We start from the raw sequence: 15,015 nt of genomic DNA, 5'->3' as shown, positions 1-15,015 counted from the left end.
CACCACTTTATTTTAAGAATGCGAAATAATAATAGTAGAGAGAATGATTTATTTCATCACATTCCCAGTGGGTCAGAAGTTTACATACACTCAATAGGTATTTGGTAGCATTGCCTTTAAATTGTTTAACTTGGAACAAACGTTTCAGTTAGCCTTCCACAAGCTTCCCACAATAAGTTGGGTGAATGTTGGCCTATTCCTGACAGAGCTGGTGTAACTGAGTAAGGTTTGTAGGCCTCCTTGCTCGCACACGCTTTTATCAGTTCTGCCCACAAATGTTCGATGGGATTGAGGTCAGGGCTTTATGATGGCCACTCCAATACCTTGACTTTGATGTCCTTAAGCCATTTCGCCACAACTTTGGAAGTATGCTTGGGGTCATTTGGAAGACCCATTTGCCTCAATATATCCACATAATTTCTCTTCCTCATGATGCCATCTATTTTGTGAAGTGCACCAGTCCCTCCTGCAGCAAAGCACCCCCACAACATGATGTGCCACCCCCTGTGCTTCAAGGCGGAGATGGTGTTCTTCGGCTTGCAAGCCTCCCCCTTTTTCCTCCAAACATAACGATGGTCATTATGGCCAAACAGTTCTATTTTTGTTTCATCAGACCAGAGGACATTTCTCCAAAAAGTACTATCTTTGTCCCCATGTGCAGTTGCAATCCGTAGTCTGGCTTTTTTATGGCGGTTTTGGAGCAGTGGCTTCTTCCTTGCTGAGCGGCCTTTCGTTATGTCGATATAGGACTCGTTTTACTGTGGATATAGATACTTTTGTACCCATTTCCTCCAGCATCTTCACAAGGTCCTTTGCTGTTGTTCTGAGATTGATTTGCACTTTTCGCACCAAAGTACGTTCATCTCTAGGAGACAGAACGCGTCTCCTTCCTGAGCAGTATGATGGCAGCGTGGTGTTTATACTTGCGTACTATTGTTTGTACAGATGAACGTGGTACCTTCAGGAACGAGGCACTGAGTTTGAAGGTAGGCCTTGAAATACATCCACAGGTACACCTCCAATTGACTCAAATGATGTCAATTAGCCTATCAGAAGCTTCTAAAGCCATGGCATCATTTTCTGGAATTTTCAAACTGTTTAATGGCAGTCAACTTAGTGTATGTAAACTTCTGACCCACTGGAATTGTGATACAGTGAGTTGTAAGTGAAATATGTTTGTAAACAATTGTTGGAAAAATGACTTGTGTCATGCACAAAGTAGATGTCCTAACAGACTTGCCAAAACTATAGTTTGTTAACAAGAAATTTGTGGAGTGGTTGAAAAACAAGTTTTAATGACTCCAACCTAAGTGTATGTAAACTTCCGACTTCAACACTATAACACTCCAAACTGAGCCCAGGTGCATGCCATTTCATTTGATCAGCCTTGAGATGTTTCTACAATTTGGAGTCTACCTGACAATTCAATTAACTGGACATGATTTGGAAAGGCACACACCTGTCTATATAAGGTCCCACAGTTGACAGTGCATGTCAGGGCAAAAACCAAGCCATGAGGTCAGGGGAATTGTGCGTAGATCATCAAGGTAGAATTGCAATGAGGCATATCTGGGGACAGTTATGAAACAATTTCTAGAGTGTTGAAAGTTTCCAAGAGCACAGTGTTCTTTAGCATTGGGAGATTGAAAATATGGAACTACCCAGACTCTGCCTAGAGATGGCCATCCGACCAAACTGAGCAACCAGGCAAGAACGACCTTGGGCATGGAGGTGACCAAGAACCCAATGACCACTCTGACAGAACTACAGCTATCCTTGGCAGAGATGGGAGAACCTGCCAGTAGGACAAGAGTCTCTACAGCACTTCACCATTTTGGGCTTTATGGGAGAATGGCCGGACAGAAGCCACTCCTGAGAAAAATGCACATGACAGCATACCTGAAGTTTTCAAAAAGGCATGTGAAAGACTAAGAGCATAAGGCCAAAGATTCTGTGGTCTGATGAGATTTTTTATAAACTATTTGGCCTGAATGCAAAGCTCTATTTCTGGAGATAACCTGTCACTGCTCATCACCTGTCTAACACCATCCCTATCGTGAATCATGGTTGTGGCAGCATCGTGCTATGGGATGCTTTTCAGCGGCAGGCACTGGGAGACTGGTAAGGATAGAGGGAACAGTGAATAGAGCCAAATCCTTGATGAGAACCTGCTTCAGTGTAAAAATGACCGGGGGCGTAGATCTATGTTCCAACTGGACAATGACCTCAAGCATACAGCCGAAGCAACACTGGAATGGCTTCAGAACAAGAATGTGAAAGACCTTGAGTGACCCAGCCAAAGCCCGGACTTGAATCCCATTGAAAATCTACGGAAATAATTGAAGATTGCTGTTCACCGCAGCTCCCTATTGAACTCAACAGAGCTTGAGGAAATCTGCAAGGGAAAAAAATGGGAGAAAGTCCCCAAATCCAGATGTGCAAAGCTGATAGACATATCCAAGACAACTCAAAGCTGTAATCACTGCCAAATGTACTCATACAAAGTATTGACTCAGGGGTGTGAATACTTACGTAAATTACATTTAATTTTCAATAAATTTGCTAACATTTCAAAAAAAAAACATGTTTTCACTTTGTCATTATGGGGTGTTGTGTGTATATGGGTGAAAACATGTTTATATTTAATCCATTTTGAATTCAGGCTGCAACAACCTGTGGAATAAGTCAAGGGGTATGAATACTTTCTGAAGGCACTGTACGAATTATGCTGTATAAACAAAGCTTATTATTCTCCTTACCTGGCATGGCTGCAGACTTGGTGACTATGGGCAGAGGAGCGGAATGGCTGCTGGGCTCAGAGAAGGCAGCTTTGGGTGTGGAGTTGAAGGAGAAGGGCTGGGAGGCCGGAGCTGCAGCAAGGGTGTCTACTGCCAGGAATCTGAGGGACAGAAACATAAGCATATCTAGCTAAGCCAGCCAACAAACATCTAAGTCAGGGATGGGCAACTTTGATGGGGGTAGGGGCCATAAAACACAGAACTCATCATGAGGGGCCGGCAGTGGCTCGTGGGTCTGCGTACCCACATCCAGACGCTGCACTTGATGAATTTATGAAATTGCTTCTTCCAATTATTGATAAACATGCACCTGTTAAGAAACTGACTGTTAGAAGGGTTAAGGCTCCATGGATTGATCAAGAAATGAAAAACTGTATGGTTGAAAGAGATGGGGCAAAAGAAGCATAAAATAAGTCTGGCTGGGTGACTTACTGCAAATTGAGAAAAGATGTGACTAAACTCAACAAAAAGAAGAAGAAACTGTATCATGAAGCCAAGATCAATGATATAAAGAATGATGGGAAAAAACTTGAGCACTTTAAATGAAATGATGGGCAGAAAGAGAAATTTAACTCCTTCTTTCATCGAATCAGGCCCAAACAAAAAAACATTTGATGTTGCCAATTAATTTAATGATTATTTCATTGGCAAAGTGGGCAAACAGTGAGCCATCGTATTCATGCATAAAAAAAACAAGCATTGCAAGTTTGAATTTTGTAAAGTTAGTGTGGGAGGTGGAAAAATTATTGTTATCGATCAATAATGACAAACCTCCTGGCGTTGACAACTTAGATGGAAAGCTACTGAGGATGGTAGCTGACTCTATATCCACTCCTATCTGTCATATCTTTAATCTGAGCCTAGAGGAAAGTCTTCATCCTCAGGCCTGGAGGGAAGCCAAAGTAATGCCGCTACACAAGAGTGGTAAAGGGGCCTTTACTGGTTCTAACAGCAGACCTATAAGTTTGCTGCCAGCTCTTAGCAAACTCTTTTTTTTTTTTTTAACAAATACAATGCTATTTCTCTGTTAACCTGTTAAGTCTACCCTCTCATTTTTCGAACATTCTGTTAAAAATGCGCAACATTTCAGCGTCCTGCTACTCATGCCAGGAATATAGTATATGCATATGATTAGTACGTGTGGATAGAAAACACTCTGAAGTTTCTAAAACTGGTTAAATCACAGCTGTGACTATAACAGAGCGTGTGTTTCATCGAAAAGCGCAAGAAAAACTGGTCACTGAAAGCTGAAAATAATATTCATGCGCCACTTGCATGTATTGTTTAAAGGACACCAAATAGGACTAAGGATGCAATTCCTACAGCTTCCACACGATGTCACCATTGTCGTCATTTTCCTGAGAATTATTTCTTGGTAAAACAAAGGAAAGGGATTCCATTTCTTCCGGTCTCCAACAGGATGTTTTGGAGGAGAGATTTCCGACCATGATTTCAAGACGTGGAGCTATTGAATACACATCGCCCCGTGATCATTTTGATAGATTATAAACGTTTACTAATACCTAAAGTTGGATTACAAAAGTATTTCGAAGTGTTTTGTGAAAGTTTATCGTCGCCTTTTTTAATTTAAAAAAAGGACGCAACGTTTTGAAACAATGTTTTTTTCTGAATTACACAGTTTCCATAGATGGCTATTTTGGGTATATATGGACCGATTTAATCGAAAAAAAGACCCAATAGTGATGTTTATGGGGCATATAGGAGTGCCAAGAAAGAAGCTCGTCAAAGGTAATGAATGTTTTATATTTTATTTCTGCTATTTGTGTAGCGCCGGCTACGCTAATTATTTTGTTTACGTCGCCTTCAGGCATTTTGGGGTGTTGCATGCTATCAGATAATAGGCTAGATTCACAACGAGTGTAGCTTTAATTCAATACCCTGTGTGTGTGTTTTAATGAACGTTTGAGTTTTAACGAGTACATTTAGCATTTAGCGTAGCGCATTTGCATTTCCAGGTGCCTACTTGAGACGCCTGCGTCTCAAGTAGGATCAACAGGTTAACAAATGAAGAACAGACGTTCAGTATGCTAATAAAGGGCACTCAACATGTACTGCATTGACACAAATGGCAGATGTTTTGTTGAAAGAAATTGATAATAAGATTGTGGGAGCTGTACTGTTCGATTTCAGTGCAGCCTTTGATATTATTGACCATAACCTGTTGTTGAAAAAAACGTGTGTTTTATGGCTTTTCAACCTCAGCTCTGAATCCAGGATATGGCAATCTACAAAATATAACTCAAAGGGTTTTCTTTAATGGAAGCTTCTCTAATACCAAACATGTAAAGTGTGGTGTACCGCAGGGCAGCTCTCTAGGCCCTCTACTCTTTTCTATTTTTACCAATGACCTGCCACTGGCATTAAAACAACATGTGTGTCCATGTATGCTGATGTTCAACCATATACACATCTGAAATCACAGCTAATGAAGTAATTGAAACCCTTAACAAAGAGCTGCAGTCTGTTTTGGAATGGGTGGCCAGTAATGAACTGGTCTTGAACATCTCTAAAACTAAGAGCATTGTATTTGGTACAAATCAATTCCCTAAGTTCTAAACCTCAGCTGAATATGGTAATGAACAGTGTGGCTGATGAACAAGTTGAGACTAAATTACTTGCCATTATCTTAGATTGTAAACTGTCAAGGTCAAAACATATGGTTGTAAAAGGAGAGGTCTGTCCGTAATAAAAAGAGATGCTCTGCTTTTTTGACACCATACTCCAAAAAGCAAGTTCTGCAGACTGTAGTTTTGTCTTTTCTTGATTAGTGTCCAGTCATGTGGTCAAATGCTGGCGTAGTTAAGCTCCAGCTGGCCCAGAACAGAGTGGCACGTCTTGCTCTTCATTGTAATCAGAGGGCTGATATAAATACAAGACTGACTGCATCACTTCTTTTAATAAGAAACATTAAATGTGTTGAAAATCCCAAATTGTTTGCATAGTCTACTTATAAACAGCTCTGACACACACACTTACCCCACCAGACATGCCACCAGGAGTCTTTTCACAGTCCCCAAATCCAGAACAAATTCAAAAAGCGTACATATTAGAGTCATTATTGCATGGAACTCCATTCCATCTTATACTGCCCAAATAAACAGCAAACCTTGTTTCAAAAACAGATAAAGCAACACCTCACAACGCCTCTCCCCTATTTGACCTAGATAGTTTGTGTGTATGTACTGACATGTAGGCTGTGTGCCTTTACACTTTTGTTAATGTAGTTCTGTCCTTGAGCTGTGCTTGTGTATTAATGTTTTGTATTATGTCATGCTTCATGTTTTGTGTGGACCCCAGGAAGAGTAGCTGCTCCTTTGGATCCTAATAAAATACCAAATTCAGCCCCCCCACCACCTAGCGAACAAAACATTTCTGTGACACTCCTCATGACATCAAAGAGGATAAAAAGTATATTTGAAAGATTTTTTGCGATGGGGCGGAGAGAAGATTTAGCAATTTGATAACTAATTTCATGCAAATCTACACATTTTGCCATAGGGTGGATGATAAGTGATGATCAATGGGCCCCACCCCAGTCGGTAATTCATCCATGCTTACTACAAGTTTAGATAGCGGGCCACTAGACTAACTTAACAGTAAATAAATAAGTAAATAACAAATTAAATAAAACAAATTTGCCGACATGGGCTAATTAAGTTACTGCTGGTGCACAAACAAATTTCAAAACTGCACCTTGTGTATTCTATTACTCGAACTCTCAACAGTAAGTTGAGGCCCTAACGGAGTTGTTTTTAATAGAGTTGAAATTGGTCCGCAAGCCTACAAAAGGGGGGCCGTCAGTTGCCCATACCTGATCTAAGTGAAATGTAAACAGTCAAAGTTATTCAGGTACTTATATCAACCTCTCACCTGTCATTGAGGTTCATCTTCACAGCGGGAGTGGTTGGCTCGGGGGTGCCTCGGAGCACCATGATGGGGGAGGCGGTGGCCAGGCGCTGGGGGATGGGCTTTGGAGTGGGGGCCGGAACTGGAGCCATTTCGACCACTGGAAGTTTGGGGGCACTGACGGAGAAGGCCGAAGCTGCGGCTGGGGTCTCTGTCAGGGGCTTGGAGGAGAAGGAGAAGCTACCCGAGGTGCCCAAGGCTGCGCTCGCGCTGAAGGCCGTAGAGCCCCCCAGAAAGAAGGCGGGGGGAGCAGTGGAAGAGGGGGGCATGGAGAACGAGAAGCCGGATGAGGAGGCTGGAGCTGGGGCTGCAGTGAACAGTGAAACAGAGGCAGGGGAGGAGACAGGGGGAGGAGGGTTTGGTGTGGTGGCCAAGGGAAGGCGGAGCGGAGGGAACGCCGCCGGGGCTGATGGGAGAGAGGAGGTAGGGTAAGGGGGTGGGGGAGCTGCAGATCCTGCAATGCAGAGAGGAGAGCTGCTTTTAGTGGATCCTATCAAAACACTATTATAAATACTTTAGGTATTGCAAGTTTCATAAGACAAATGTATTCAGTGAGATAAAAAATACACAATATTAAATGTGAAAAAGCTGGAGGTCATCCAGACCTGCAGGGGGCAGTCTCTCTCCGTCCAGGGCCAGGCTGGTGGGGGCAGCGACCAGCTGCTTGACCCCAGGGTTGAAGTTGAGCAGTGAAAAGGGGCACAGCACTCCGTCTGTAGACAGCAGCAACAGAGTGGGCGCCGGGGGCAAAGTCTTCTCATCGGCTGTAGTGACATAGCGGGAAAGAGAGACATCAAGTACAGTATTTTGTTTATATATATATATATATATATATATATATATATGTTTTTATTTTACCTTTATTTAACTAGGCAAGTCAGTTAAGAACAAATAATTATTTTCAATGATGGCCTAGGAACAGTGGGTAGAACGACAGATTTGTACCTCGTCAGCTCGGGGGTTTGAACTTGCAACCTTCCAGTTACTAGTCCAACGCTCTAACCACTAGGCTACCCTGCCGCCCAGTATAACTAACTAAGTATAACTATTGGTAGTAAGAGAGAAACACACAAACAGCCAGACAGACACACACACACACTGAAGCTCATGGAAGATGCACACCCACACACAAGTACCCAGGACATTAACAAAAGCTGAGACAAGTACAAGGACAGAGCATATGAATTGCTATATTGCTGTGAGACGTGAGAGACCTTGAGTTCTTAGTAAGAAACAAAGCCCAGAGCACTTGGAGAAAAACCAGCACTAAAGCCAGTGTGATGAGACAAATAATGAGTCTGCTTGCGTGAGACTGCTCTCCAGAGAGAGAACAACAGTTTGTAAAGCTCAAGGTAAACCTCATCAGCATTCTCAGACATGCTTGTCTGGTTCTGTTGTTTGTTGATGTTCTCTCATTCGTCCGAGTCATTGTAATGAACGTGGGTCTCCACCCCCTCTCTTTCTATCCAATACAGCCTAGGTCTCTCGAGACAGGGTTTGATCAGAATACAATCATTTAAAAATGCTACTCAAATTGATAGTTTGGTTTGCTGGTCTTTTAAGCAGGGAGCCCAGACAGCAACATCAAATACCAAATACCAGTAGATACCGAGACAGTAGACAGTAGCTTATCACTATTCATCTGACAGCTGCCAAAAAGCTGCCAAAAAAAATGTGCAAACCAGCGTCGCATACCAAATGCTACTGACTGACACTGAGGAGCAGAACATTGCATTAAAAAAAAAACTTCACAGACGAGAGTAGTGTTTTCTTTCGACCAATCGATTGGTAGAAATTTTAAAATGTATATTTTTTCCATATATAGACAAACCCTATGTGTTTTAATAAAATCAACTATACAGTGCTTTCGGAAAGCATTCAGACACCTTGACTTTTTCCACATTTTGTTACATTTACAGCCTTATTCTAAAATTGGTATAAAACATTTTTTTATCATCAATCTACACACAATACCCCATTACGACAAAGCGTAAACAAGTTTTAAGAAAAGAAAACAGAAATACCTCATTTACATAAGTATTCAGACACTTTGCTATGAGACTCTAAATTGAGATCAGGTGTTTCCACTGATCATCCTTGAGATGTTTCTACAACTTGATTGGAGTCCACCTGTGGTAAATTCAATTGACAAGAAATGATTTGGAAAGGCACACACCAGTCTATATAAGGTCCCCCAGTTGCTAGTGCACGTCAGAGCAAAAACAGAGCAAAAACCAAGCCATGAGGTCGAGGGAATTGTCCGTAGAGCTCCGAGACAGGATTGTGTCGAGGTACAGATTTGGGGAAGGGTACCAAAAAATGTCCTCAACATTGAAGGTCCCCAAGAACACAGTGGCCTCCATCATTCTTAAAATGGAAGACTCTTCCTAGAGCTGGCCGCCCAGCCAAACTGAACAATCGGGGGAGAAGGGCCTTGGTCAGGGAAGTGACCAAGAACCTGATGGTCACTGACAAAGCTCCAAAGTTCCTCTGTGGGGATGGGAGAACTGTCCAGAAGGACAACCATCACTGCAGCATTGCACCAATCAGGCCTTTATGGTAGAGTGGCCAGACGGAAGCCACTCCTAAGTAAAAGGCACATGACAGCCTGCTTGGAGTTTGCCAAAAGGCACCTAAAGGACTCTGACCATGAGAAACAAGATTCTCTTGAACTCTGACCTGAATGCCAAGCATCACATCTGGAAGAAACCTGGCACCATTCCTACCGTGAAGCATGGTGGTGACAGCATCATGCTGTGGGGATGTTTTTCAACGGCAGAGACTTGGAGACTAGTCAGGATCAAGGGAAAGATCAATGGAGCAAAGTAGAGAGAGATCCTTGATGAAAACCTGCTCAGGACCTCAGACTGGGACGAAGGTTCCCTTCCAACAGGACAACGACCCTAATCACACAGACAAGACAACGCAGGAGTAACTTCGGGACAAGTCTCTGAATGTCCTTGAGTGGCTCAGCCAGAGCCCAGACTTGAACCTGATCAAACATCTCTGGAGACCTGAAATTAGCTGTGCAGCGACACTCCCCATTCAACTTGACAGAGCTTGAGAGGTTCTGCAGAGAAGAATGGGAGAAACTCATCAAATACAGGTGTGCCAAGCTTGTAGCGTCATACCCAAGAAGACTTGAGGCTGTAATCGCTGCCAAAGGTGCTTCAACAAAGTACTGAGTAAAGGGTCTGAATACAATTGTCTTAAGGCTTAAAAATCCTTCCTTATTCCCCTTCATCTACACTGATTGAAGAAAATTGAACAGGTTACATCAATAAGGGATCATAGCTTTCACCAGGATTCACTTGGTCAGTCTGTCATGGAAAGAGCAGGTGTCCTTAATGTTTTGTATACTCTTAATATTGAATGCATGAAGAGAAATTACCATATCTACAATGTTTGTTTGGTTTAGAAATTATGGGAATTAACGGTAAATGTAGGCTACTACTGGTGATATATGTCATGGGGAATTGATAGACACTAACCATCACAAGAGTACTCCACTATAACTTGTCCTGCCATGGTTGTAGGGCTGTCCCAGACTAAAATAAAGATCTTGGTCTGCCTAGAAGGTCAGCATCCTGGAGTCGCCTCTTCACTGTTGACGTTGAGACTGGTGTTTTTTGCAGGTACGATTTAATGAAGCTGCCAGTTGAGGACTTGTTAGGCGTCTGTTTCTCAAACTAGACACTAATGTACTTGTACTCTTGCTCAGTTGTGCACCGGAGCCTCCCACTCTTTCTATTCTGGTTAGAGCCAGTTTGCGCTGTTCTGTGAAGGGAGTAGTACACAGAGTTGTACAAGATCTTCAGTTTCTTGGCAATTTCTCACATGGAATAGCTTTCATTTCTCTGAACAAGAATAGACTGACAAGTTTCAGAAGAAAGGTATTCGTTTCTGGCCATTTGGAGCTTGTAATCAAACCCACAAATACTGATGCTCCAGATACTCAACTAGTCTAAAGGCCAGTTTTATTGCTTCTTTATATCAGGACAACAGTTTTCAGCTGTGCTAACATAATTGCAAAAGGATTTTCTAATTATCAATTAGCCTTTTAAAATGATAAACTTGGATTAGCTAACACAACGTGCCATTGGAACACAGGAGTGATGGTTGCTAAACAAATTGGCCTCAATGTCTATATAGATTTATTTTTTTTATCTGCCGTTTCCAGCTACAATAGTCATTTACAACATGAACAATATCTACACCGTATTTATGATCAACATATATAGATCTGATATAGGAACGGTAGTGAACATGGATGATGATATATGAACGGTAGTGTATATGGATGATGATATGAACGGTAGTGTATATGGATGATATATAAATGGTAGTGTATATGGATGACAATGATATATGAACGGTAGTGTATATGGATGATGATATATGAACGGTAGTGTATATGGATGATGATATATGAACGGTAGTGTATATGGATGATGATATGAACGGTAGTGTATATGGATGATGATATATGAACAGTAGTGTATATGGATGATGATATATGAACGGTAGTGAAAGGTAGTCTATATGGATGACGATGATATATGAACGGTAGTGTATATGGATGATGATATATGAATGGTAGTGTGTATGGATGACGATGATATATGAACGGTAGTGAATATGGATGATATATAAACGGTAGTGTATATGGATGCCAAAGATATATGAACGGTAGTGAATGGTAGTGTATATGGATGACGATGATATATGAACGGTAGTGTGTGTGGATGATGATATATGAACAGTAGTGCATATGGATGACAATGATATATGAACGGTAGTGTATATGGATGACAATGATATATGAACAGTAGTGTATATGGATGATGATATATGAACAGTAGTGTATATGGATGACGATGATATATGAACGGTAGTGTATATGGATGACAATGATATGAACGGTAGTGTATATGGATGACAATGCTATATAAACGGTAGTGTATATGGATGACAATGATATATGAACGGTAGTGTATATGGACGATGATATATGAACGGTAGTGCTTATGGATGATGATATATGAACGGTAGTGTATATGGATGATATATAAATGGTAGTGTATATGGATGACAATGATATATGAACGGTAGTGTATATGGATGATGATATATGAACGGTAGTGTATATGGATGATGATATATGAACAGTAGTGTATATGGATGATGATATGAACAGTAGTGTATATGGATGATATATAAACAGTAGTGTATATGGATGATATATAAATGGTAGTGTATATGGATGACAATGATATATGAACGGTAGTGTATATGGATGATGATATATGAACGGTAGTGCTTATGGATGATGATATATGAACGGTAGTGTGTATGGATGATATATAAACGGTAGTGTATATGGATGACAATGCTATATAAACGGTAGTGTATATGGATGATGATATATAAATGGTAGTGTATATGGATGACAATGATATATGAACGGTAGTGTATATGGATGATGATATATGAACAGTAGTGTATATGGATGATGATATGAACAGTAGTGTATATGGATGATATATAAACAGTAGTGTATATGGATGATATATAAATGGTAGTGTATATGGATGACAATGATATATGAACGGTAGTGTATATGGATGATGATATATGAACGGTAGTGCTTATGGATGATGATATATGAACGGTAGTGTGTATGGATGATATATAAACGGTAGTGTATATGGATGACAATGCTATATAAACGGTAGTGTATATGGATGATGATATATAAATGGTAGTGTATATGGATGACAATGATATATGAACGGTAGTGCTTATGGATGATGATATATGAACGGTAGTGTGTATGGATGATATATAAACGGTAGTGTATATGGATGACAATGCTATATAAACGGTAGTGTATATGGATGACAATGATATATGAACGGTAGTGCATATGGATGATGATATATGAACGGTAGTGCTTATGGATGATGATATATGAACGGTAGTGTGTATGGATGATATATAAACGGTAGTGTATATGGATGATATATAAACGGTAGTGTATATGGATGATATATAAATGGTAGTGTATATGGATGACAATGATATATGAACGGTAGTGTATATGGATGATGATATATGAACGGTAGTGTATATGGATGATGATATATGAACGGTAGTGTATATGGATGATGATAAATCGTCATCCAGCACCGACAGAGATGGCTGCCTCGCTTCATGTTCCTAGGAAACTATGCGGTATTTTGTTTTTTTTACGTGTTATTTCTTACATTGGTACCCCAGGTAATCTTAGGTTTCATTACATACAATCGGGAGGAACTACTGAATATAAAAGCAACGTCAACTCACCATCATTTCGACCATTAATGTGACTTTCCCAAAGCGGATCCTGTGTTCTACCTTCCACCCAGGACAAAGGATCGGATCCCAGCCAGCGACCCAAAACAACGACGTCGTAAAAGAGGCAAAACGAAGCGGTCTTCTGGTCAGGCTCCGGAGACGGGCACATCACGCAGCACTCCCTAGCATACTACTCGCCAATGTCCAGTCTCTTGAAAACAAGGTTGATGAAATCCGAGCACGGGTAGCGTTCCAGAGAGACATCAGAGACTAACGTTCTTTGCTTCACGGAAACATGGCTCACTCGAGAGACTCTATCGGAGTCGGTGCAGCCAGCTGGTTTCTTCACGCATCGCGCCGACAGAAACAACCATCTTTCTGGTAAGAAGAGGGGCGGGGGGTTATGCCTTATGATTAATGAGAGGTGGTGTGATCATAACAACATACAGGAACTCAAGTCCTTCTGTTCACCTGACTTAGAATTCCTCACAATCAAATGTCGACCGTATTATCTACCAAGGGAATTCTCTTCGATTATAATCACAGCCGTATATATTCCCCCCCAAGCAGACACATCGATGGCCCTGAACGAACTTTATTTGACCCTATGTAAACTGGAAACCACATATCCTGAGGCTGCATTCATTGTAGCTGGGGATTTTAACACGGCTAATCTGAAAACAAGACTCCTAAATTGTATCAGCATATCGATTGCGCAACCAGGGCTGGTAAAACCCTGGATCATTGTTATTCTAACTTCCGCAACGCATATAAGGCCCTCCCCCCGCCCCCCTTTCGGAAAAGCTGACCACGACTCCATTTTGTTGCTCCCAGCCTACAGACAGAAACTAAAACAAGAAGCTCCCGCGCTCAGGTCTGTTCAACGCTGGTCCGACCAATCTGATTCCACGCTTCAAGACTGCTTCGATCACGTGGATTGGGATATGTTCCGCATTGCGTCCAACAACAACATTGACGAATGCGCTGATTCGGTGAGCGAGTTCATTAGAAATTGCATTGACGATGTCGTAGCCATAGCAATGATTAAAACATTCCCAAACTAGAAACTGTGGATTGATGGCAGCATTCGCGTGAAACTGAAAGCGCGAACCACCGCTTTTAATCAGGGCAAGGTGACAGGAAACATGACCGAATACAAACAGTGTAGCTATTCCCTCCACAAGGCAATCAAACAAGCTAAGCGTCAGTATAGAGACAAAGTAGAGTCGCAATTCAACGGCTCAGACACAAGAGGTATGTGGCAGTGTCTATAGTCAATCACGATTACAAAAAGAAAACCAGCCCCGTCGCAGACCAGGATGTCTTGCTCCCAGACAGACTAAATAACTTTTTTGCCCGCTTTGAGGACAATACAGTGCCACCGAAACCTGCGGACTCTCCTTCACTGCAGCCGACGTGAGTAAAACATTTAAACGTGTTAACACTCGCAAGGCTGCCGGCCCAGACGGCATCCCCAGCCGCGTCCTCAAAGCATGCGCAGACCAGCTGGCTGGTGTGTTTACGGACATATTCAATCATCCCTTATCCCAGTCTGCTGTTCCCACATGCTTCAAGAGGGCCACCATTGTCCCTGTTCCCAAGAAAGCTAAGGTAACGGAGCTAAACGACTACCGCCCCGTAGCACTCACTTCCGTCATCATGAAGAGCTTTGAGAGACTAGTCAAGGACCATATCACCTCCACCCTACCTGACACCCTAGACCCACTCCAATTTGTTTACCGCCCAAATAAGTCCACAGACGACACAATCGCAACCACACAGCACACTGCCCTAACCCATCTGGACAAGAGGAATACCTATGTGAGAATGCTGTTCATCGACTACAGCTCAGCATTTAACGCCATAGTACCCTCCAAACTCATCATCAAGCTTGAGACCCTGGGTCTCGACCCCGCCCTGTGCAACTGGGTACTGGACTTCCTGACGGGCCGCT

At 41.9% G+C, this 15,015-nt stretch overlaps 1 protein-coding gene across 7 annotated transcripts in view; it reads right to left on the bottom strand.

Moving 5' to 3' along the window:
• nup214 (nucleoporin 214) overlaps positions 1-15,015 on the bottom strand; it is an 80,245-nt gene that overhangs the window by 51,309 nt on the left and 13,921 nt on the right. For all 7 annotated transcript variants that reach the window (XM_021602473.3, XM_021602472.3, XM_090234513.1 and 4 more), the window contains exons 11-13: positions 7,331-7,489; positions 6,690-7,179; positions 2,760-2,899 (exon numbers count right to left, since the gene is read on the bottom strand). In XM_021602473.3, the coding sequence (XP_021458148.2) occupies positions 2,760-2,899; positions 6,690-7,179; positions 7,331-7,489 (789 nt within the window). The remainder of the gene's footprint in view (positions 1-2,759; positions 2,900-6,689; positions 7,180-7,330; positions 7,490-15,015) is intronic.

The sequence above is a fragment of the Oncorhynchus mykiss genome, chromosome 5 (assembly GCF_057628025.1).
Source record: "Oncorhynchus mykiss isolate SJ-2025 chromosome 5, ASM5762802v1, whole genome shotgun sequence".
Lineage (NCBI taxonomy): Eukaryota > Metazoa > Chordata > Actinopteri > Salmoniformes > Salmonidae > Oncorhynchus > Oncorhynchus mykiss.
This window is presented reverse-complemented; position numbering and strand designations above follow the sequence as displayed.